Genomic DNA, 24,911 nt, shown 5'->3' on the forward strand with positions numbered 1-24,911 from the left:
GAGCAGAGAGAAGGAGAGAGAGAATCCCAAGCAGGCTCCATGCTGTCATTATGGTGCCCAATGTAGCGCTCGATCTCATGAACCGTGAAATCATGACCTGAGCAGAAATCAAGAATCAGAGGCTCAACCAACTGAACTACCCAGGTGCCCTGAAAGAAGAAATCTTAAGCAGGCTCCACATTCAGCACAGGGCCTGACATGGGGCTCAATCCCATCACCCTGGGATCATGACCTGACCACTCCATAATATGCAATTTTAAATGATTTTTAATTTTTTTTTTTTTAATTTTTTTTTTCAACGTTTATTTATTTTTGGGACAGAGAGAGACAGAGCATGAACGGGGGAGGGGCAGAGAGAGAGGGAGACACAGAATCGGAAACAGGCTCCAGGCTCCGAGCCATCAGCCCAGAGCCCGACATGGGGCTCGAACTCACGGACCGTGAGATCGTGACCTGGCTGAAGTCGGATGCTTAACCAACTGCGCCACCCAGGCGCCCCAAATGATTTTTAATTTAATTTAAAAATGTCCAGTGTAGGAGCACCTGGGTGGCTCAGTTGGCTAAGTGTCCAACTTCAGCTCAGGTCATGATCTCACGGTTTGTGGGTTCCAGCCCCGCATCAAGTTCTGCAGAGCCTGCTTGGGGTTGTCTCCCTGTCTTGCTCTCTGCCCCTCCTCCACTTATGTGCACGTGCACGCTCTGTCTCAAAATAAATAAACAAACTTAAAAAAAAAAAAGTCCAAGCGTGCCTGGGTGGCTCAGCTGGTTAAGCATCCAACTTCAGCTCAGATCATGATCTCACAGTTCGTGAGTTTGAGCCCTGCGTCGGGCTCTGTGCCGACAGCTCAGAGCCTGGAGCCTGTTTCGGATTCTGTGTCTACCTCCCTCTGCCCTCCCCAGCTCGTGCTCTTTCTCTCTCAAAGATAAAACATTAAAAAAAAAAAAATTCCAATGTAGTCTCATACTACATTGAAGGCCCATCTTCAAATATATATTCTTTATTTTCTACTGCTACAGCTCAGTAAAGCAGAAGTTATTGTTTCATTTCTATATTATTTCTGAAATGTCTACATTTTTATAGGTGTGTACTAGTTTTCTATGCAGTAAAAACAATGGCGAGTCTCTAAATGTTCACAATGTAAATTCAACTCAGTAAAGAGAATGTCATACCTTTTTCCACATGGGTTTTGATCCCAGCTCTTCTCTCCCTGGCTTTCTGGGCCATTTCTCTAAGTTTCTCTTCATGTTTCTCCTTTTCTTTCTGAGCCATCTTTCTCTCTACTTGCGCACGCATTTCTACAGCTTCACGAGCCTGTTAGTAAAGTCAGATGTTAAATAATACACAATTGGAGGGTAAGTCACAGCTATCATCCAAAACCCTGACTGAAGTCTGGCTTCAAAGAGCAGTTATAAGAATTTAGATTTGTTATTACCGATTAAAACAAAGATTCTTGTCCACTAAAACAAAGCTTGCCTAAAAGACACTGCGAACTTAGATTTTTCACTCTGGAAAATGTTTTAGTGGTTCAAATGATAACGACCCCAATAAATCTTGTAAGTTGCTGTTTCACTAATGCTTTCTCAGAAACAACCCAAAAACTACGTTAAACCAGGTTCCAATTAAGCAATTTTCAGTATCAGTAACATAGCAGAAACTGGTAATGTGTTCAAAATCAATCAAGACAATTCAAGATAAAGCCTTAGCAGGAGATGATTTTTTAGAAAGGTGCTTGCTGTGATGTAGGATGTATACTTATCTATGTTTTAAACACGTGCCATGAGGTATGTGAACTTCCAGGTCACATATTAATAATATTAATGCCATAATACTAATAGACAATTGCTATTATGACTACCATTTTCTACAGCATTTAATTCATCAGGATGTTTATTTGCCCTTCCTTGCTGACCTTTTGGGAGACATCTATATTTAAAACAGAAAAAATTATTAAAAGAAAAAAAGAAAGAAAAACATTGTAAAACCTAAAAATAGCAGTCGACAATGTCTTTAAAAATGAGATGAGCCTAGTGAACCACCATTCTGGAGTGTTCTGAGGAGGCTGGCTGGCCAGCAATGGAGTCTATGTACAAGTCTACAAAGGCTGAAACCAGGCGCAGAGCTGCAAATAGCACCTGCCATGTCTGGAGTCCATGCTACAGGTGACTGTCTCTCTAGGTACCCAGTACTGTACCTAAAACAGCAGTATCTTGTGTTAATCAAACCATCACGTTGTAGGACTTAAAATTTACAGTGATGAGTCAGTTATTTCTCAATAAAACTGGAACAAACAAACAGTATCTTAGGTAACCAAAAATGGATTTACAAATGATCAAGAGCATTACACCCATTAATTATGACAGACCAACCTTCCGATCAGCAATATAGAGGGCTTCAGCCAGCTTGGCAAAGTTCTCATTGATGTGAACTGTCTGCAGGCCTCTTCCATCAGCAGCCAGACGCTTGTCTAATGGAATTGTATAACCCTGTGCGAAAGCAGGCAGGAATCAACCAGTCATAAAAAAGTGGTAACAGATTCTTTAAAGTTAGATTTAAATATGTCCATTTTGACAACCACTGAGCTGAAGTTCTTGTTCTTACATCTTTCTTCCCAATTGTGAAACAGCAGCAGAGGCTCACACTGAGAGCTTCGTGTAAAGTCTTAACTGAAAGCACTTCATGTCTGCGGTCTTATTTAACCTTCACAGTGACTCTGTAAGGCTGGTAACGCTGTTGTTTCCATTTCACAGCTGATGATGCTGAGGGTAGGGAGCTTAGGTAATGTCCCCAAGGTCACACAGTTAATAAACAGATGAGCTAAAATTTAAACTTGGACAGTAGGATACCAGAGCCCAAGATCAGGGCAAAAAGATTCTCATGTTAATAATTATGAGTTAGGGTAAAAGGAAATCACTATCATATAGCTAAACAGTTGTTCCTCAAGTAATAGACCAATCATACAAAAGTGGAACAAATCATTAACATCAGAGTATACATAGGTAGTTTAACGTGTTGTACTGTTTTAATGACTTGTCAGATTCTTGGAATACTGTAAGTTTTAGTAAATGGAAAAAAGATATTTTGACAAATTAAGATTCTGTGTTCTGAATTTTGCATCCTATTTTCAGTAACTCAAGGAGTATACTTGAACACCATGGGCATTTCAGGCTTAGCTTTATTCTTCCAGATTTATGATTAGATTCCTAAATGTTAACTCTTGTCCATGGTCTTTACTCCTAATACACCAAAGTACACCCTTTTGTTTTAGGATGAGTACATAACTTCCTTTAAGAAATAATTTAGGAGCACCTGGGTGGCTCAGTCTGTTAAGCGTCCTACTTTGGCTCAGGTCATGATCTCATAGTCTGTGAGTTTAAGCCCCATGTCAGGCTCTGTGCTGAAGCTCAGAGCCTGGAGCCTGCTTCAGATTCTGTGTCTCCCACTTTCTCTGCCCCTCCCCCACTCACTCGCTCACGCTCTCTCAAAATAAAGACACACAAAAAATTTAATAAAAAAATAAAAAATAAATTTAAAAAAGTAGTTCTATTTAATCTACAAATTAAAGTGGCCTTCATCACCCATTAAAAATAGAATTATAGGGGCGCCTGGGTGGCGCAGTCGGTTAAGCGTCCGACTTCAGCCAGGCCACGATCTCGCGGTCCGTGAGTTCGAGCCCCGCGTCAGGCTCTGGGCTGATGGCTCGGAGCCTGGAGCCTGTTTCCGATTCTGTGTCTCCCTCTCTCTCTGCCCCTCCCCCATTCATGCTCTGTCTCTCTCTGTCCCAAAAATAAATAAACGTTAAAAAAAAAAAAATAGAATTATAAAGCGTGATTTGGGGGAAAAGGGGAAATAGTGATCAGAGAATTTATTTCACATTATTGTACAGATTATTCACGACTCCTGCAAGCTTTGGTGCTTAGAGATGTACAGGATTTAAAAAGCTTATGCATATATTCTTATAAACAGAAAAAAAATGTTTGAAACTTAAAGACTGCATATATCCAAACAATTACTCTTTTTTGTCATATTATTAAACTGACTTCTTTCAGAAATAATTTTAGATATCAATTCCAGTTTTCTAAAGAAGACTATCATTCATTGATATGTCACTTTAATTTACCTATTTCTTTTCTATAAGCTTCTGATACCTACAATTCACTAAAAGAATCTACATAGTATTCATGTGACTGGCATACTATATTTCTATTACATTACAAAAAAAAAAGTCACAAAAATTGGGTGTTCCTTTTTGAAAACATTCAGCTAAGTGAGATGGTGAGGATTTAATGAAAGTTTTTCAGGCTGAACATCTTTCCTGGGTGTTTTCCAGTAGGTTCTAAAAGTAGGAGACTGATTTTATGACAACTTCATTACCTTTGCATTTTTCCAGTTTGAAATACAAGGAGGAATCTTCCACTCTTGTTGTTCCTTCACAGTCATCTGAGTTGACAAAAGAACAGAAAAAGAGACATTTTTAGATTTATAGTCTAGATAAAAACCCAAGCGCAATGTTTCTCTTCAAAGATAGTTCAATATACACTGACATATGAATGAATGTAGTCCAAGGACAAAGTTCCATTTGTTTGGTAGCACTATATACTATGTTCCTTCACCATGGATTCTAGTAGTAACTTTAATATAAAAAAATGGAAAATAATCTATACATTATTTTTGACTATTATAAATGGTTAGTATTTTTCCATATTTAAAGTGACATGACTTCTTTGAGATGAAAACTTGTTCTTTTAGTTGGATAATAAATCATATCTAAAAAATGCCACTCAGATTATCAGGGGCCTATTAATCCCAGGCACTTACTTCTTACAACATTGACAATATTCTGCTTGTCAAATAGCAGACCCTGTTCATTCCATTAATAGCAGGGGTTAGGCTAACAACAAGAAAACTAATAGCTAACATTTCACATACGTTCTCTTACACACTCTGGAACTACCTACAAATTATAGCCCTGAGTGGCTCCCCATTTGATCTTGAAAGATAACTTAAAAAAGTAGTAAGTGTGGCAAAATGTACCTGTATAGGCACCTAGATTTTGTTCTATGGAAGGTTATTTATAAAATTAATAATCATGAATACAAAAAAAGATGTTAGACTACAGCAAAGATTACCTTCCGGCTAGGGGAATGCATGACAGGTGCAGGAGGAGAAGGTGGTCCTCGGGGAATTTTCTTATTAATCCTGAAGGATAAAATCAAAGCAAAACCAGAGAGTGTTACACAGTTTTCCATTTTAGCTAATATGTCTCAAGTCTCCCCCTCCCATTTTTATAAAGCTTCAAATATATAAAAAAAGAGAGTGTATAATATATGCCCATCTATCATATATCAGTCACTGAGCTTCGACAACTGTTAAACACAGCCAACCTTGTCATCATCATTACCCACCTTCATCTCCACAGTATCATTATCATTTCATAGAGTAATATACTTTTAGTAGGCTCCACATCCAACATGGGGCTTGAATTCACAACACCAAGATCAAGTCACATGCTCTACCAACTGAGCCAGCCAGGCACCCCCACTTTTTTTCTTCTTTTTAAATAACAGGTACACCTGACATACAATTAACTATAAATATTTAAATGAACAGTTTAAGTTTGACACAAGTATACACCTGTGAAACCATCATCACAATCAAGATGGCAAACACACTCATCACCTCCAAGTTTCTGCATGCTCCTTGCCTATCCTTCTTATTCCTCCCCTCACCTCTGTACTCCCCTCCTTCACCATAGGCACTGATCTACCTCCTTTCACCTCAGATTAGTTTGCATTTTCTGGAGTTTTATAAAAATGGAATCATACAGAATGTATTTGTTTTTGTCTGGCTTCTTTCACTCAGCATAATTATTTTGAGATTCATTCATGTTATTTCATGTATTAAGTTTATTCTTTTTTATTTATTCCATTTTAATATTAATAGTATTCCATGTATAGATGTCCCACAATTTATTTATCCACTCACTTACTGATGGACATTTGGGACATTTTTCTCCTCTGATATCTTTTTTAAGAATAGAGGTTTATTCTTTTTTTTAAAATTTTTAAAAACCTTTATTATTTATTTTTGAGAGAGAGAGAGAGAGAGAGAGAGAGAGAGAGAGAGAGAGAGAATGAATGAGCAGGGGAGGGGCAGAAAGAGGGAGACACAGAATCCGAAGCAGGCTCCAGGCTCCTAGCTGGTAGCACAGAGCCCAATGCGGGGCTCAAACCCACGAACCGTGAGATCATGACCTGAGCTGAAGTCGGACGTTGAACTGACTGAGCCACCCAGGCACCCCGAATAGAGTTTTATTCTTACAGGCCATCTACTTACTTGAACCGTGGAGGCTCCATTGGATCTTTTTGCATTTCCACCATCCGAATAACTCTCTGTTTAGCTCCGGAGTTGAAAGCCACTCCTTGTTGAGATGGTGTGTATCTGAAGAATGCAGATGAAACTAAAGGTGTAACTAGTTCAAGCTCAATGGGTTATTTCCTTCTGTTATAATCCTAGGTTAGACTATATTGTCAATTCCTTTCACAAAGTATTAATAGAAAATTACAAAATATTTAGGTAGAGTAGATAGCAATGGAGGTAAGAGAATAGCAATTATGAGTTATAAGCAAAATGTGAACTAGAGTCATATTGGTTTGCAAATAATCCATCCTTGTCCATTTTCCACCACAGAAGGCATGGTGTTCAATTTCACAGGTAAGAGGTCTAGAAAATGGTACCTATTTTGTAAGTCTGCGTTTGAGGAAGAAACACCCCATAATATTTCAGCAGGCAACTTAGAATTAGTAGTTCCTGACTAATCATGGGTTGTAAAACAGAGAAGAATAATAGTAGCAGCCCTATAAGCTCTGAATTTTCCTATACATGTGAATCATCTCTCTACACAAAGATTTAGTTGAAGGAAATCCCTCACAATTTATAAGTATTATAAATATGCCTATCATTATATAAATATTAGTACATTACTATTATTCTATTATTACATGTTACATAACTATTATATAATGAATTATGACATTACCAATATACTAATATTATATCATTATGAAAATATTATATAAATATATGATGCTTATTATATATAAATGGGAAACTAAAATAGTATTTGTGGTTTGGGTCACATGCTGTAAGTAACTGTTAATTTCTAAAAACAAAAAAATATATTTTGAGAACATAATAGTTAATATCTTCAAAAATATCTTAAAAAATTCTGCTTTCAAGAGTCTGCAGAGTCAAGAGACTTTAAGTCATTATTCAAAAAATTGTTTGTCTAATTGTGACTAAGTAGGATAGTGAAGGAATACCAGGACCCTCAACCCCAATCTAGTCCAACATGAAAGTAAGACTTCCAGGCAAGATCATACCGGATATACTGAGCAGGAGCCAGTTTATCAGCTGCTCGGACTGGCATGGCTGCAGCAACCTTCTGTGATACAGATTTTTCTAAGGCTACCCTTGTCTTTTCTGTTATCTGAAATAAGAAACACAGCAATGAGTTGTCTGAAAGCTAATAAAGACGTCAAAAGCCATCTAAAATAATTATGTATGTATCAATGCCCAGTTACCTCTTTAATGGCTTCCTCATCAGGTCTTTGCAGGTCTGGGTCATCTGCATTCATGACTTCCTTGGGAACCAGGTCAGTGTACTTGCTATAAATGACCTAAAATGTTCAAACACAAGCAGGATCAAGAAAAGCAGAGAATGAGAAGAAGCAACCTCATTAAGTCATTTCAGAAGTCAGCACACTTATAAATTTAGGACACAGATTTTGTCTTTTAGATTTTAAAACCAAGGAAGCTTAAAATATATACACAAATTACTGCCCCAGCTATATAAGTTAATAATTTTCCTTTGACCTCATGCATTTAAATCATTTGAGATCTTCTAATCAAGTCAGTATCCAAATACATTGTGCCAACAAAATCTTATGCATCAGTGATCCCTATTTTTGAGACTCACTAAGACTTGAAATTAATGATGATATAAATTGCCTATTGCACCATTATCTTGGATTAAAAACTCATCAGAATTTAAGTCAGGTTACCAAATAATTTCCAAATTCACTGGGCCTGGAAAATTTCATTGACCTCACCCTACTTAATAATGTTTGTCTTTTCTGACAGCAATTCTATTCACAGACTAAGTAATGAACACGTGTCATGGTCAAAAAACCCAGAACACTTCTTCTGGGGGAGGGGGGGGCGGGGAGTAAAAATATATTCTACATACACCACTTATATTCATTATCCAAATTTACAAAGGCCAGAATTTTTACTGGGCTCCCCAAGTCTCTATGAAGCTGACACTGATGTAGTAGGCCCCTGACAAATAGAGTATCACTTACTTTTGTGTCCACCTATACTTTTCAAATACTTTCATAAAACCTTACATGGCAGACTTTATTGAAAAAAAGAAGTACTGAGAATTTAGCAAATAAACAGCATTCTAGATTTTACTGCTTTAGTAGGGAATTTTTGATACACATATAAAGAACAACTAATGATTATAAAAGAAAACCCAATTCTCAGGTACTTGAGACCTTCAAAAATTACTACTATAAGCCAAAGTCTTCTATCAATAACTGCATTCTACCAGGACATTCCTTAAAAACAGCTTAAAGGAAATGCTGGCTATTCTTAATTTCTTATTCCAAATGGCAGAACAAAAAACACTTCATAGCCTATAAGACCTGACCTGGCTTTGCCTACACCTTTAATCTCCTCCATACCTCTTGTTTCCTCATTTATTATGCTTCAATCACATCAGCTCTTTGTTTTTTTGTTTGTTTGTTTTAAACACAACATGCCATCCCCAAATTCTGGGCCTTAAATAGTGTTGTTCTTAGTTCTTCACATGAGTTCTCAACCTCTGAGTCTCTGTTCAAAGGTCATGACTGCACTTATGAGTCCTCCCCTGACTACCCTGCTAAGCAGCAACCCCTCCTCATCCCATCACTTAGTGTCACAGCACTGTTTACTGTCTTCAAAGCATTGCTCACAGTATGAAATTATTTTCCATTTTGTCATGTATTCTATTAAAGTAATAATAATAGCTAAAATTTATTAAGCACTTATTTTGTGCCACTATTCTTTAGCTTTATATATATAATTGAATTTGTGTATCAACCTTGAGGTATGCATATGCACAATGATTACACCTATATTATTGATGAGGAATGTTTTATATAAGCTGTGGATTTCCCAGAAAAAACTATCTCATGACTACAGACTAATCCTTTAGCTTGTTTTTCTCAGGAATGAGACAAAGGATCAGGCAAGAAAAGTATAGATTGTTTACCACAAAACATAACCACTGATATGTGAGCTGTAGTGTCACCATCCTCTCAGTGTTCATTTGGAAGGGACCTAAAGCTCACTCTGGGGAGAAGAGTAAGGCTCCATACATTAACATCACAGCTAGTAATGACCTTAAAAATCTTATTTCTTTTCAAGATGGAAACATCTATGCCACTTGAGTTTAAAATTACATATCAATACTCTAGAAAATACTATCTAGACTATGAAGAGTTAATTACTTTTACACAGCAATCATTACAGGAAAGGATTCTAAGTAAATGGCTCCCTGGTAGTCATATATGCTCAACATAAAGTCTCAATACTAATTTAGCATACAAGAGCCATTTGCTGCTTCTTATTTGGGTATTCCAAAGTTAATAACCCTTTAAATGAGCATCAATAAGATTCTAGCATCTCACAAAGCTGAGTGAAGGACATCTGAAGAGCAAGATTCCTCCATGGTAATTAACTATAAAACCTCAAATTTTTATTGCCTGAGAACCAAATGTGCTGAAGAAACTCAGAATATCCCAGGAGGCAAAGGGGCTGGGGAGGGTTATCTGAAAAATACAATATACTCCAGAAGGTAAGAAGAGCACAAATGGGCTCTGGGAACAAGATAAAGCAATAAATCATCTGTGAAACTTTTTTTTTATTACTGAAAACTGGCAAAGGACCAGATTGACCTGACTGGATAAATCTGTCAACATACTCACCATTTTGAAGGCAGAAAGAAAACACTATCTTTAGGCTTAGCTAGTTTGTGAAATCATGAACAAGGTAATATATGATTTATCTCGGGGTCAGTTTAAAGTTGCTGGGAGTTATTTGTTTGGGGGGAAAATGTTGAAGGCATTCTTTTAGGTAATATTATATATGTAACATTTGCTATGCAAATATTTCAGAAGGAATAATGTAAACACCAAGGCTTTTTATTGATGTATCACTCAAATCACAATTGGAAAAAAAAGAACATTTTAGTTCCATCAAAATTTAATTCAAGAAATTTTTTTTCCCTCCAATTTTGTATTACTGTAAGTCTTGTCAATACGTATTTATTTTACATGTAGAGAGATCTAGGGCCTAGACTTATCCCTTGAAATCTTGCCTTTTTCTTAATCTCTTATACCTAGAGCTAGCATTTACCATTCTTGACCTTTCACTATTAATATTTCAGCGATAACTTTCTGGTTTCTGAAGAAAACCAGATCCCTCTGATATAAATCAGAAATCTTCACACTATAATGCAAATTCAATAATCCAATAAACTATTTTCATCCTGTGTCAAAGACTCTGAAAATCAAGCCTCCTGAATGATAATGAATTTTTAAAGACCCATTTTGTACATTTAGCAGCCAATTCCTACTTCTAAAACTGGAAAATCAGTGGTTTTAAAACAAGGCACTGCTGCCACCCCCAAGGCTCTACAGGTATTTAATAGGTAGTGGCAGTTACATTAAACATTATACAACGCACAAGATGGTCCCGAACAATCAAGTGTCCCCTCTTCCAAACGCATTTGCCAACGTGTACTCAGTTAATGTTGAATTAAATGCATTAAAAAACTTCGTGCATTAATCCATCCACTTTTTAAAAAATTAAAATACTTACTTATTAAATTTGTGTAAGAAATTCAAGTGTATATTCCAGGGCATAATATCCAGCAAGGAAATACATTAACCAGAAACAGTATCAGAACAGTCCAAGTACTCACTCTGTTCACTATCTTTGTTCTCAATTCATTCGGTACCCTGCTCATTTTAAAAAAAATCTTCATTCTGTGTATGCATGTACACACGCGCATGAGTATGTGTTCAGAGACATTATGTTTTTAGAGTAGTTTCAGGTTCACAGCAAAATTAAGAGTAAGACACAGAGATTTCCTATATACATCCTGCCCCTACACATGCATAGCTTCCTCCATTAGGGTCAGGGTTAGTATGAACCTCTGAGTGGTGCCTCCATAAACTACTAGTTTTGGATTCATTCCTAGTGGTTGCATTATAGACAAACATGTAATGCTTTCAGTGTATAAAGAAACATTACTTTAGAGACCTTATTTGGCCAGAATACTGAAATCTAAAAATAAATAGTTATAACATTTCTACTCTACTTTCTTTTTCTTTTTTTAATGTTTTATTTATTTTGGGGGGGGGGAGGGGCAGAGAGAGAGGAGGAGACACAGAATCCGAAGCAGGCTCCAGGCTCAGAACTGTCAGCACAGAGCCTGATGCGGGGCTCAAACCCACAAACCGTGAGAACATGACCTGAGCAGAAGTCAGACACTTAACTGACTGAGCCACCCAGGCACTCCCTCCACTCTACTTTCAAAACAAAATAATCACCAGTATATATGGTTCTTAGAGAAAGAAAAAACTTTCAGACACTTCTAGACGTGAGAGAAAATTGTTGGTTTCCAGTCTTGAAATTTAATGCAAAATGGGCTACAACTGTGTGTCATTCAAAATTAATCAACCTGCCAATGCCAAACTGTTGTCCTAAAGTGTTCTTTTTCCTAACCAATGAGAGAGGAAAGGCAGCATGTACCAATAAAGAATAATGACTATTCCAAAGAAGGAGAGATGTACCAAAACAAAGGCAAGTGAAGCCTAGAGAAGGCCTCCACAGCACAGGGCATATTTCCAATATATGTCCTGCTGTATAAGGACCTGTTTTTCCTTTTGCAGGAGTGGACTATGCTTCCCTACTGGCTCAGGAGAAGTGGTTTTCTGTTATTCAATGAAAACTGCTATCACTCCTCAAACAAATCACTGATGAAAGTCTGTGCATCAAGCTGTCAGGCACTAAATTAGGTGCCAAGGAGGAAATCTAAAGATATAATCTCTGTCCTCAAAGAGCTTATAGTCAAATGACATAGATAGTAGTGAACTGATAAATAGAACAAAATGTGATGACTGCTAAGATAAACAGGGAAGAGGAAGGAAGGATACCCCATCTGGCCAGGGAAGATTAGGAAGAGTTTTCCGAAACAATGAAGAGTGAGCTGTGATTTGAAAGCAGCAGAATTTAGGGACAGCTGGGTGGCTCAGTCGGTTAAGCATCCAAGTTCAGCTCACGTCATGATCTCACAGTTCGTGAGTCTGAGGCCCACAACAGGCTCTCTGCTCTCAGCACAGAGCCCGCTTTAAATCCTGTGTCCCTCTCTCTCTGCCTCTCCCCTGCTTGTGCTCTCTTTCTCTCTCAAAAATAAATAAACATTAAGAAAAAAAAAAAGCAACAGAATTTAGTCAAAGAATAGGGGGAGGAGAGCTTTCCCACACACAGGAGGACATCCATGGGAAGTTCCCAGGGTAAGAGAGAATGTGCCATATTAGGGGAGCTGCAAGAATTCCTTGTGGCAGATCTTTACAGAAAATGCCTGCAAGTTTCTTCTTCTTTTTTCCTTTTTTAAAGACTTTTTTTTATTTTTAAGTCATCTCTACACCCAACGTGGGGGCTCAAACTCACAACCCTGAGATCATGAGTCGCATGCTCCACTGACTGAGCCAGCTGGGTGCCCTGAAAATTTTTTCTTAACAACCACATAACAGTGGCGATTACTTTGTACTGAAAATAAAAAGAATGGCTAAAACTGGACTGTTTATTTTTGGATTTAACTTTTCTGGTCATGAAAGTTGAGGCTAGGCTAGAAAGATAAGGAAGGGACCAAGTGTACCATAAGGAGCTTGGCTGGTTCTTACCCTAAAGGCTATGGAAACATTTTAAGTGTGCACACTTGTGTGTGTATACGTGGGGGAGAGAGAGAAAGCTAAACATATAAACAAGGATGAGTTTGTTTTTTCTAAGCAGGCAAAACAAATGCAAAGGAGGTGGTTTCAGACTCTGCTGAGGTAAATAAAGCAAGAAGTGATAAGGGCCTGAACTAAGTAGCAGAGAAGGGCATATACTTGAGAAGTGTTAAGGAAGAAGATAAATCACAATGACTAACAGTTGGAAGGCCTGAAGGAAACACAAAAGAATGGAATGACCGCTCAGTAAAGGCTTTTTACAGAACTATAGCATTATGTGTCACATCTCACATTTGAATAATCTTTGACTCAGTAAGTTCACATAAGTATTTATTTTACGCAAATATTCATGTGCAAAAAGGTATTTGTATATGGACCTTGAATAAAGTACTGTCTGAAAACTAAAAAATTGAAATCTGAAAACTAAAAAATGCTTAAAAAAAACTTAGGGTACAAACACACCTGGAATTCTATATAGATTTTTAAAAAATAAAGCAGACCTATATACACTGATAAAAACCTTCCAAACATACTAAATTTAAAAAAGCTATGAAAGTTATGAACATTAAAATCTCATTCATGTAAAAAAAGGTGTGTGTGTGTGTGTGTGTGTGTGTGTGTGTGTGTGTATTAAAGTGGGAATATATATATACATCAGTATCTAAATCCATAACAAAGGTCTGGAAAGATATGTATTATAGTAGTGGTACTTACCTATGGGAAGTAAAGTGGGAGAAGTAGGCACTACATACATACTTATGTACTGTTGATATCTTCTACCATAAGAATTTATTATTAGTGTATCTTTTTTAAATCAACAAAATAGTGAGGGGGAAAATAACTCCCAGGCTTTTAGCATAGTCAGTCAGGAAGATATCACTGCCAATCACTGAGTTAGAGAATAGAGAAGGTAGATTAAGTGGAAAATTATGAATTTAGGTTTGGATTTGATGAGTGATGTTTTGAGGAAATCTAATAGAGCTGTCCTTGTGGATAGTAAGATATAAGGACCTACAGCTCAGGGGAGAAAACTCGGCTGGAGACATAGATCTAACAGTCATCAACATGAGTGGCAATTTTAGCCAAGGAAATAAATTAGATTAGTCAAAGAGATGGTATTGTGAGAAAAGCCTTAGAGACCTTTGCTTAGAGACTGGTTGAGGTGAGGTTGTATTACAGTGAAATGAAGAATGAAAGGGAAGTGAAGAAGTAGAACAGATAACAACAAGCAAAAAGCTTGAAGGAAAATAAAGAAAACTAGGTGAAAATTTGGTGGTAGCTAGAGGGAGCCTTGAGGGTAGTCAGGGAAAAACTTTTCTTTCAAAAGATGATAAAAGCAAGCATATTTAAAAGCTAACAGAAAGGAGCCAGTAGAAGAAGGGGAGGTGGAAGTCATGGTTGAGAAGAATAAAGAAAAAGCGAGGCTGTAAAGGAGAGGGGGAGGAATGAAATCCAGGATACGCTACAGCACACCTGGCAAGATTAGGTTTAGACCGAAGACATTTCTCATACAGACAAAAGGAAAAGTCAAGACAGAAAGCCAAGTGCAGGATAAAGAAAGCAGACAATTTTCTTCCACTAGTCGTTATGTGCAAACAGATGTCACCTGTAAGCTGACAGGGGACAGAGAGGAGTAGGAGTTAAAGCTTGGAGGAACACCAAGGGAGCGCAGTCTAAACCTGAGACATAGATTTGCATGACTGGGTAACTGTTTTCCCCAAGAACCCAGCACCCATGATGCAGGAGTAGAGGATGGGGTCATTACTGCAATTTTAGAGGATAAAATGAAAACACTTAGGGAAGAGAAAGAGGCAAAGGACAAGTACTGAAGGCCCTCAACTATTTTTTGCAACATCTTCAATTCTAAAGAGATCTTTACCTATGCGTGGAGTACTTATTTACGAGGGAAAACACTAGGTCTTCTCTTAAAAACAGTTCCTTGGCTCTGAGCGTAGCTGCTCTGTGAAGAGATTATTTTAAGTAAATTTTATTTTTGGTCTTTGGATTACCTGTAAGCAGGCCATCAAAAATATGGACAGCAAGTGCCAGTTTTATACTTAGGGGAGAAAAAAGTTTAATTCATTACATTCAAGTGAATTATTAAAATAATTAAATATCTATGTAAGTACTTTGTAAGTATATGAGACAGAATTAGAAGACTATAAACAAATCTAAATTTTGATTTTTTGTGTTTTAGGGTGCTAGAATTATAGATTTTTAGCAATTTTCTAGCATTTGAAAAATGTTAGTACTATAAAAGAACTTAAAACAAAATTTAACAGTTTCAAATTGCTTTTATTTATTTTTTAATGTTTATTTTTTGAGAGAGAGAGGGAGAGAGTGAGCGAGCGAGTGAGAGAGGGAGGACATGAGCAGGGGAGAGGGAGACACAGAATCTAAAGCAGGCTCCAGTCTCTGACTGTCAGCACAGAGCCAGACATGGGGCTTGAACCCATGAACTATGAGAGCATGACCTGAGCCAAAGTTGGAGGCTTAACCGACTAAGCCACCCAGGCACCCTCAAATTGTTTTTAAAATGCTAAACAAATAAGTGAAAACCCTAAGTATATACAAGCTATCATCAATTTGGGAGATTTGAAATGAAAAAGTCATTGCTGTTATGAAGTCATAATACATTGTTCATATAATCATGAAGTCATATTTTCAGTTAGCCTAAGTACTAACTGCTACTCATTGCTACTTTTAACAAAGCTAAATGGCCAGATACGTATTTCTCAATAGAGGGAAAAATCAACGAGAGGATTACCTTGTCTTTTGACTGTCCCTGCCGAGCAATTGCATCATATTTAATTTTTCCTTCAGCATCCACCTGAATGGCCAGCGCATTTGACATTTTTTTCTTTCGTCCCATATCCAGTGGATACTGGGCCACATGGATCTCTGGAAAAGCACCGCCATCTCCAAAATCCTACAAATTAAAAAGGAAAGAAATAAAAAGAATACTCAATAATTTGAGGTTCAAGATACATTCATTCATTCACCAAATAATTATTGAGCCCTTGTTATAGTAGATGCTAAGAGATACAGCAGTAAAGAAACAGAGGTCACTGGTCTTGTACAGAGTACATTCCAGTGGGCAAAGATGTAAAAAGCCTAATCTTTGGCTTGTAATAAATGCCTTGAAAATATAATGGGACTGCAAAGAAAATCTACTTTCCTTTTTTTTTTATTAAGCTTATTGATTTATTTTTGAGAGAGGAGAGAGAATCCCAAGCAGGCTCTGCCCTGTCAACACAGAGCACTACTATGCAGGGCTCGAATCATGAACTGTGAGATCATGATCTGAGCTGAAATCAAGAGTCAGACACTTAACTGACCGACCCACCAAGTGCCCTAGAAAGTCTACTTTTGATACTGCGGCTAGGACAGCCTTTGTGAAGAGGTAATGTGAGTTAAAGCTAAATAATGAGAAATCAGGTATGAGAAGATCTGAGGGAAGCATTTTTTAGGTAAAGCAAGTAGCATGAAGGTACTGCTATAAGAACAAGCTTGGGATGTCCTTGGAAACAAGTGTCCAGTGAAGCTGGAGCTTACTGGGACAGAGGAGCAGACACATAGGTGATAACCTTGCACGGGCAGACAAACACCAGATCATGAAAGGGCTTCTAGACCATGGCAAAGATTTTTATAAACATGACAGGATGAAATTAAGTAGAACGTTTAGGACAAAGAAAAGATTTTTAGTTTTAGCATACATAATGTTCTTAGTGAGGCAAGGGTCAAGGTACAACAGGGCAGAAATGTAAAGAATTTTTTCTTGGAACCAGATTTTAATAACATATTTATTCATGTTCCAGGAGAAGCAAATAAATAGAAAGGAAGGCTCTAGAAATGAGTTCACCACATTTCTAATGGTGATGATATACAATTACTTAGAAGAGAAGACTAAGACTTCTCAAGTAGCACAAGCTAAGTAACATCTGTTGATGAAGTTTAACATTACAAAAAAGGTAGATGGTGAAATAAACATATGAATGTTAAATACAATTTTTAAATAGCTTTGTTAAACTTAGTAATATTTGCTTAGGAATTACATTGTACACTCAACAATCCACACTCATTTAATTCCTGTATTTCAACAATCATACTTTCATATGGAAAAAATTCAAGTTTAGCAACATTAAGTGATTTTCCCAAGATGTCCTGCATAGGCAGGACTTGAACTCAGATCTTTTGACTCCAAAAAACTGTATTTTCTACTGAACTAAAATTCTTTCCTTTTTAGCTCTAAAAAGGGTAAATCAATACAACTAAAAAGTGATAGGAAAAAACATTAAAATTAATCATTTACAGGGGGTTTGATGAAAAATTTTATGTAAATAACTACTTTTATAAGACCTCCTCCTTCAAGAAATATTCCATTAGATCCTGGATATGTGATTTCCTAGAGACAATATACTGACTTGCTAAAGAAAATTTTGACATTTCTAAAAACAAACAATAAAGCTGAGGGAGACATTTCTTATGAATTCGGCACAAAATAGTTAAAATATTCCCAAGAAAGGTGCTACCTGTAGCCAGGACATCAATCTGACATATGCTCAGATCTGCTGGGGTTCTTCAACTATAATAAGTACTTCTGACTGTGGATGTGGCATTATGCGGTCATTAAGCTTGCCAGAAAATCATAGCTTTTACTCTGAACACTAGAACAAAATGCTTTCTCCACAGAACGTTCACTCCCCTCAAGAAGCATTCACAGTCTTTCCAGATTGGCTGGCCATTTTGGTTTGATTTTCAAATAAACTGTTCTGTTCTACCAAGATGTATGAAACCTTTAGTCAAGTAAGATTTTAAAAAGTACCTGAATGTCATAATGCTAAAATGGAAGCCTAATCTTTGGATGAGGTTTCTGTTGTATGTAAAATGATGTCTGCTACCCCCACTCTTTAATCTATTGAGAGGCAAACAAAGAATATCTATAATCCCTCAAGGGACACATTATCCTTCTATCAGATAATGTCAATCACTACCTTTTTGCCCCAGATAAGAGGGCATTCCAGCCCCCTTGATAATCTTCTTTTGCCCCACACCTCACAAATTACACTATCAGTGAAAACAAAAGTAACAACAACAAAAAACCCTTAGTAATTTTAGTAAGACTGACTTTCACACATTAGAATTAATAAGGACTAGAGGACAGCTAAGAGAAAAAAACAAGGAAATTTTTTAAAAGACATGATCTAGTTGGGAGTTTGTCTTTTAGGCTCTATGGAGTGTTCTGGTAGGCAGGGGGAATGCCAAGCATGGGAGAGGCTGAGAATAGAGACAACAACAAATTTCAGTCCAATGAATACTTAGTTCACCATGATCTGCACTTGGAGGCATACGAAAAAAAGTTGAGGGCACAATTCCTTCACATTTGTAAGGCAAAAATCACAACCATAAAAGGACAGAATGTAACAGAGTGATAAAATGAAAATAATTGTGTACAAACATGAATGGTATAGGCACAAAGATTTTTTAATAGGGCAGGCACATTCCTTGGGAAGTGGAAGAGCAAAATTTGCAGGAGTCAGAATGAATACTGAGAGACAGAGAAGAAAAAGGCTTGATCAAAGAGGAAGTAGTCTTGGGGAGGCAAAATAGTTGTCTCAAATGTTTGCTTTTCTCCATAGATGAAAAAGGTGGTCAAGCATGGGAAGACTGCCCTGGAATTAGGGAAAAGAATATGTATTGATCTGCTCTAAAGGATACAGAGTAATTAGGAAGATAGGTACTACCAAAGAAGTTTGTTTTTTGGAAATAAGCTAGAAATATAAAAAGATCATTTCAGAGTCTTCTTTCTCCCTCACTGCCTCCAAATCAACCATCAAATTCTTTTATACCTTCTAAAATATTTATCTAATATGTATATTAGACATATATTAATATTCTCAAATTGAAGACAAGAAAACTGATAAAGAGGGGTCAGGATCTGCCCAGTGTCACACGAATAGTAAGCAGCATAGCTATGATGCAAAAACACTTATTTTTACTTATTCTTTTAAACTTCTTGCCCATGCTCTTTCCAATATACTTGACAAGAAGGAAATCAGAAATAGAAATGCTGCTGGAGTTTTCCCTGGAGGAAGGCTGTCTCTTCAGGGTTACGTGGCATTGTGTATGTGAGGAGAAGGGAGGGAAAGGCACCCGAACATGAACTCTTCTTTTCATTTTCTCCTTACTTTCCCATTATTTTCCATATGCAGTAATCCCTGGATTTATAGAGAGTATGCTAGTTTCTTTTGTACATGTTTAATAGTTGGACATAAGAAGAGACATAAACAGGTACAATTTTCTTATGATCACAAAGAAGTGGTAATAAGCCAGAAGAAAAAGATCAATCCTCTAAAAGGAATATATGTCTTAGGAACTCACGACCAGAATTTCTAGCATATTGGCATTCATGTGCAGAGGTTCTAGGGTATTTTACAAGGGTATTATAATAAACGTTAACACAATTATTTACCTCTAATAACCGAGGTATCCAGCCTTTCCGGTACCCGTATGGAGGAGGTTCTCTTCGGGAGGAGACCAGTGAGGTCTGTCGTGATCTCTGAGATCTTGCCTTTTCTTCAGCCTCAAGCTGGTCCTGAGATAGCTGAGTAGGTGCAGGTAAAAAGCTATAAGCAAAGATAATAAAAGTCAGATTTAAAAAAAACTCCTACATTTGATCATTGCAATTTGGCCATCAGAGACTATTTTGCCATAATACTTTTTCCCTTAAGCAAAAAAGCAAACATTTCAATGATTCATGGCAGTATTTAATATCAGTCATTTTACTTTGCCTGGAAAGAAATAAACGCTCAGAGACATACAGTAAAAACATCTAAGATGCAGGCAAATGATGCCCATAATAAAAAACTAACAGATATTTCATATAATAGATAAACTACTCAGTGGTTATGCTTCCACATTTCTTTTCTAAACATTCTCAATTACCCAGGGGCCAACTGTCCAGTATATGGTGTCTTAGTGCCTTTACTACTTTTACACTCCTTATTTTTAACTACTTTACTCTTATTCTTCTTACTTTTAACTATTTTAAAGTCAACAACAACAACAAAAAATAATAAGGATTAGCACTGAATGTAACAAAGAGGTGCATAAAAGAAAGAAAACACAGGTTGCATATATGAGTGTGTTTTCCCAAAGGTATCTAATTTAGAATGCAATTTAAAACTTGAGAGGTCAAAGATTCAAAGGAGAAATTCTAAAGATGTAGTTTGTCATTCTTTAATCACAGCAGCCTTTTTACCAAGCTATTCTTAACAACTTTCAAGTATGATAAATGTTATTATAGAGATACCCCAAAGTATCACAGAAAGATTCCAGTAAATTGATATGTTTAATGGAAAAGTTAGGGTTCCTTTGTGATTCTTGGCGACTAAGCATATTTGGATAAGCAGAACTTATTTATTCAAAATATTTATTGATCACTTGGGTGCAAGTACTGTGCTATGTAAGCAATGAGACTATAAGAGAGAGGTTACAGCCTTGCAGAGGAGAGACAATCAAATGCTTACACGATTCCCTAATTACAAATTGTATCAAATGATGAAGGAAAAGTATACAGTGCTATGACGGTATACATCAGAGGGATCTAATCCAGTCCAGAATGTCAGGAATGTGACAGCTAAGAGCTCAGAGTTCAAATCCAACCTATGCCAGGTAGTAACCCAGATAAGTTACTTATCTCTCTGAACCTCTGTTTTCTCATCTGTAATGACAGATCAAAAGACCACCTACGTCACAGAATTGCTCTAAGTAGTAAATGTGAAAATCTATGACCCCCTTGGCACAGTGTCTAAATACTCATCAACGCATATTGTTCCATACATATTTGATTATGCGGAGCCATTCCGTGATTCCACTAATTTGGATCAGTTGCGCCCCACCCATGCTCCCACAAGACACTCTATGTGCCACTACTATAACATTTATCTTACTGTATCACAATCATCTACTCATTTACCTCTTTCTCTCACCAGACTGAGCAACTTGCAGGAATCATGGCTTCTGCTTCGTTTCATCCCTAACTCTCTAGGCACTGTCCAGCTCACAGCGAGGGCTACTTATATGTTTGCAGGAGAACTAAATTCACTCTGCCCTTTGCTCTCACCATCTTTATGTCACTACAATCTTACTGCCTTTCCTTTTGCCATCTCAAGATGTATACATTTGCTACTCCATCTACCATAAAATGCTCCATTTATTAAGAACATTCTTTCCTGTAGTGCTTTTATGGAAAACTCTTTCCCAGATCATTCATTCATTCATTCATTTTAAAAGATTTTGTTTAAAATTTTTTTTTTAATGTTTTTATTTATTTTTGAAGGAGAGAGAGACAGAGCATGAGCGGGGGAGGAGCAGAGAGAGAGGGAGACATAGAATTTGAAGCAGGCTCCAGGCTCTAAGCTGTCAGCACAGAGCCCGATGCGGGGCTCGAACTCACGAACTGTGAGATCATGACCTGAGCGGAAGTCGGACGCTTAACCGACTGAGCCACCCAGGTGCCCCTAAAGATTTTATTTTTAAGTAATCTCCACACCCAATGTGGGGCTTGAACCTACAACTCTGAGACCAAAAGTCTCAAGCTGTACCAAGTGGGCCAGCCACACACCCCTCCTAGATCTTTTAGTCCTTGCTTCTTAACATTCTTGTCTCTGCTCATTTATACCTCTCCACAGCTGTTTTCTGACCACCGTGTCCAAAACAGGACCTCACTCCACATTTTGAGTCACTCTTTGTCCTTTCATTTTTATTTCTAGTAATTCCTATCTGAAATTGCATTACTGATTTGTTTACTCATATATAGTCTATCTCTCCTAGAATGTAAGCTCTTTGAAAACAAGGAGTTTGCAACACTGATTTAATACTGTAAAACCAGCACTAGAATAGTGCCTGGCATATGGTAGATCCTCAACAAATATGTACTAACTGAAGGATGGATGAATGGAGCCAAAAGTTTTGGGTTTCTACCATAGTTATTTTCAGTATACCATGTATATCCAGTACATAGAAGGCATACAAAGACAGTTCCAAACAAGCTACAATATTTACTTATTTTACTCTTCTTTTTACCTTCTGCTGCAGGAACTGGTCACTAAAATGATCAAAAAGCAGGCAGCCTGTCAAAGTGGAGAATTCAGACAATCCAATAAACAGGTTACCTGGCCTGGATTAGGGTCTGAACATACTCTAGCCTTCCAGAGGGTCTTAAATTTGCAGTTCCTTGTAAAGGATGACATTCCCACAAAGAGGCACACTCCTGCAGTAGCAGGGTAGGGGGAAGGGGTACAGAGTGGGCTGCATATGCAGGCCGAAAGGCTACTTCAGTGGTTCTCAACTGGGGGACAAAATATTTACAATGCAGGTGTATGATAATACCTAGATACATACAATTCATTAAGATTGTCAAGACTTGGGGGTAGAGAATGGGGGCAGTATCACTGGCATCTAGTGGGAGGAAGCCAAAGATATTGCTAAACATCTTACTATACACAGGACAGCCCCATACCAGAATGAATTATCCAGCCCAAAATATCAACAGTGCTAGTGTTGACACAACTTGGTCTACTCTCCCACTTTACTAAATAAAGCATACTAAATGCAAGTGATGTTATTAGACACATAACCTTAAATATACTTGAATTTAGAAAACTTAATCAGGAGGACTTTCAGTCTTTAGTAACAATAACTGGTGACACCAAAACTCTAACATATCAGTTCCGTCAAGTCTCTGCTGTTAAGAATCCTTGGTAGATCTTGGAGATAAATAACACTTCACCTGGAAACTTGAGACCACCTCTAAAAATCAAATTAGTCAGAACTCAACAAAATCAGAACACTATGTAGTCCCCAAAACTAGTCATTTGAAGACTGCACTCTGTCACTGCAATTTTAAGCACACAATACCCACGACATGTTATTTTTCCTGTGTGTCCTTTTCAAATTCCAGCTTTTCCACAAAACCTTTACTCATAACTCTAGTAATCGTTGCCACTGTGCCTCCCACCTGGAGGTGCACTCAAAAGTCTGCTGTTTGTAACATTTACTAAAGAAAACTCCCAGTCCATTCAACTCATTTCATCTAATTCTTTTTGCACTTAAGGTTAGTACTACACAAGCGAGCATTTGTGTGCCCTTACTTCTTTCATATCTGTATGCCTTGTACCCCCATCTTCCCTGCAAAGACTGTTAGGTTTCCTTTTGTATATACACAACCCCCAGGGTAAAGCAAGGAACCCAAACCTAATTCCCCCAAGAATTTTCTTCTTAAAACATTTTTAGGATTCATCAGCCAGGAAAATTAAATATAAGGAGAATCAAATGTGTTTAGAGAACTCAAGCTTATGTCCTAAAATGATTACTTTCTTTACGACGAACTTAGACAACTCAACTTTTCCTGCTTGCATTCGCATGGAAAGTTTTTCCACTCAGATGGGGCAGCAAGGTCGCACACCAGTAGTAGTTACGTAACTCCTCGGAATCTCCCACTTAAACATATTTTTCTCAAAGGCGGGGACGACTTTATATGCAGTTACCAAGGCAACCGGGAACAGCAAAAATCTGAAGCGGTTCTACCTACGGAAGAAATTCTAAGGTCCAAAGTTATAGTGCAGAGCAGCGACGCCTTATTAGCACGCAGCGGCCACTACAGTAGCTAATTTAAAATCTCTGTCCAGCACCGGGCCCGCTTTTTTCAAGAATCCTTGTTTCGGGACAGAGACGAGCCTTCGGCAGACCCACCGCCGTTAAGCCGGGCAGTCACCTCCCGCCGCTTCACTCCGCCCAAATAAGCTACTGCTCTCCACATTCCCACCGTGCCCGCGCAAGCCGCGGGCCGGACGGAGAGCTCGCCACATCCCCAAGATGTTCAAGCGAAAAACACGTGCGACTCCTTGCCATCTGAGACTGAAAAACTATTCACCACGCCGAAGCTTTCGGCTCTAATGGGGGGGGGGGTACTCAACCCGGGAAACCGCTCAGGAAAGACCCCAGCTTCGCTGAGGCCTAGTCACCCCGGAGGCCGGCAAGAGGGCCTAGCCGTGGTCGCGGCCCACGTCGCTCTGTGCCCTGAGCCAGGTCACCGCCCGGAGACAGTGGGCAGAGAAATGAAAAAGGTGGGTACTCCCAGACCCTTCCGTATCGAGGACCCCAATCAACAACCCACCTGGTGAGCGCCATCTTCTTCCGCTTCTTCCAGCGCGAGCGACAGCACCGCGGGGCGGGTCTTTCCCCTTGACGAGAAGTGGAGAGGAAGAAGCACGCGATACGCAGGCGCCTCAGCCGAAGGGCCTTCTGGGATTTGTAGTTCTTTGGACAAGAGTACGCTTTGGTTCTGTCCTAACCAGACCGACTGGTTATTAACGTGATGAGGGCTTCATTTAAGAAAGGCAGATGTACACTGTGACATGATGCAGCGTTCCCTAGGCAAAATAACGAAGGTGAGAGATGCCCTTTAAACTGCTTTATTTTATTTCCCACTCAGTCTCATTCCCCATGTAGGGAGGGATCCCAAATACAAGAGTATCCCGGGAACAGCAACGTTAAATAAAAGGGTGACAGGGCTTTAAAACAATAGGAAATTGTGGGACCGTCGAATGGAGAGTTTTAGGACGCTCTAAAAACATTCACACCCGAAACTTTTCTTTCCACACCCCGCCCCCAAAATACTCTACTGGGAAGATAGTGTGATCCTTGGTTAAGTTACCTTTACAACACTTCCTTTGTATACTATGTATGTTTGTGTTTTAGGTAGTTTATGTGTTTCACTTAGATTATGGATTAAATATAATCTTTGATGAACTGATAGCATAAATGAAATCTGCTTACAAATACTG

General features: G+C 38.1%; 1 protein-coding gene across 1 annotated transcript in view; it reads right to left on the bottom strand.

The window, feature by feature from the left end:
* Positions 1-24,318, bottom strand: part of SNW1 (SNW domain containing 1) — a 33,087-nt gene extending 8,769 nt beyond the window's left edge. The window contains exons 1-10 of the mRNA XM_047861894.1: positions 24,242-24,318; positions 19,535-19,688; positions 15,830-15,991; positions 7,582-7,677; positions 7,381-7,487; positions 6,335-6,439; positions 5,128-5,197; positions 4,373-4,438; positions 2,368-2,484; positions 1,171-1,312 (exon numbers count right to left, since the gene is read on the bottom strand). Of these exons, the coding sequence (XP_047717850.1) occupies positions 1,171-1,312; positions 2,368-2,484; positions 4,373-4,438; positions 5,128-5,197; positions 6,335-6,439; positions 7,381-7,487; positions 7,582-7,677; positions 15,830-15,991; positions 19,535-19,688; positions 24,242-24,255 (1,033 nt within the window). The 5' untranslated portion in view covers positions 24,256-24,318. The remainder of the gene's footprint in view (positions 1-1,170; positions 1,313-2,367; positions 2,485-4,372; positions 4,439-5,127; positions 5,198-6,334; positions 6,440-7,380; positions 7,488-7,581; positions 7,678-15,829; positions 15,992-19,534; positions 19,689-24,241) is intronic.
* Between the last annotated feature and the right edge of the window lie 593 nt (positions 24,319-24,911).

The sequence above is a fragment of the Prionailurus viverrinus genome, chromosome B3, assembly GCF_022837055.1.
Source record: "Prionailurus viverrinus isolate Anna chromosome B3, UM_Priviv_1.0, whole genome shotgun sequence".
In the NCBI taxonomy this organism is placed as follows: Eukaryota; Metazoa; Chordata; class Mammalia; order Carnivora; family Felidae; genus Prionailurus; species Prionailurus viverrinus.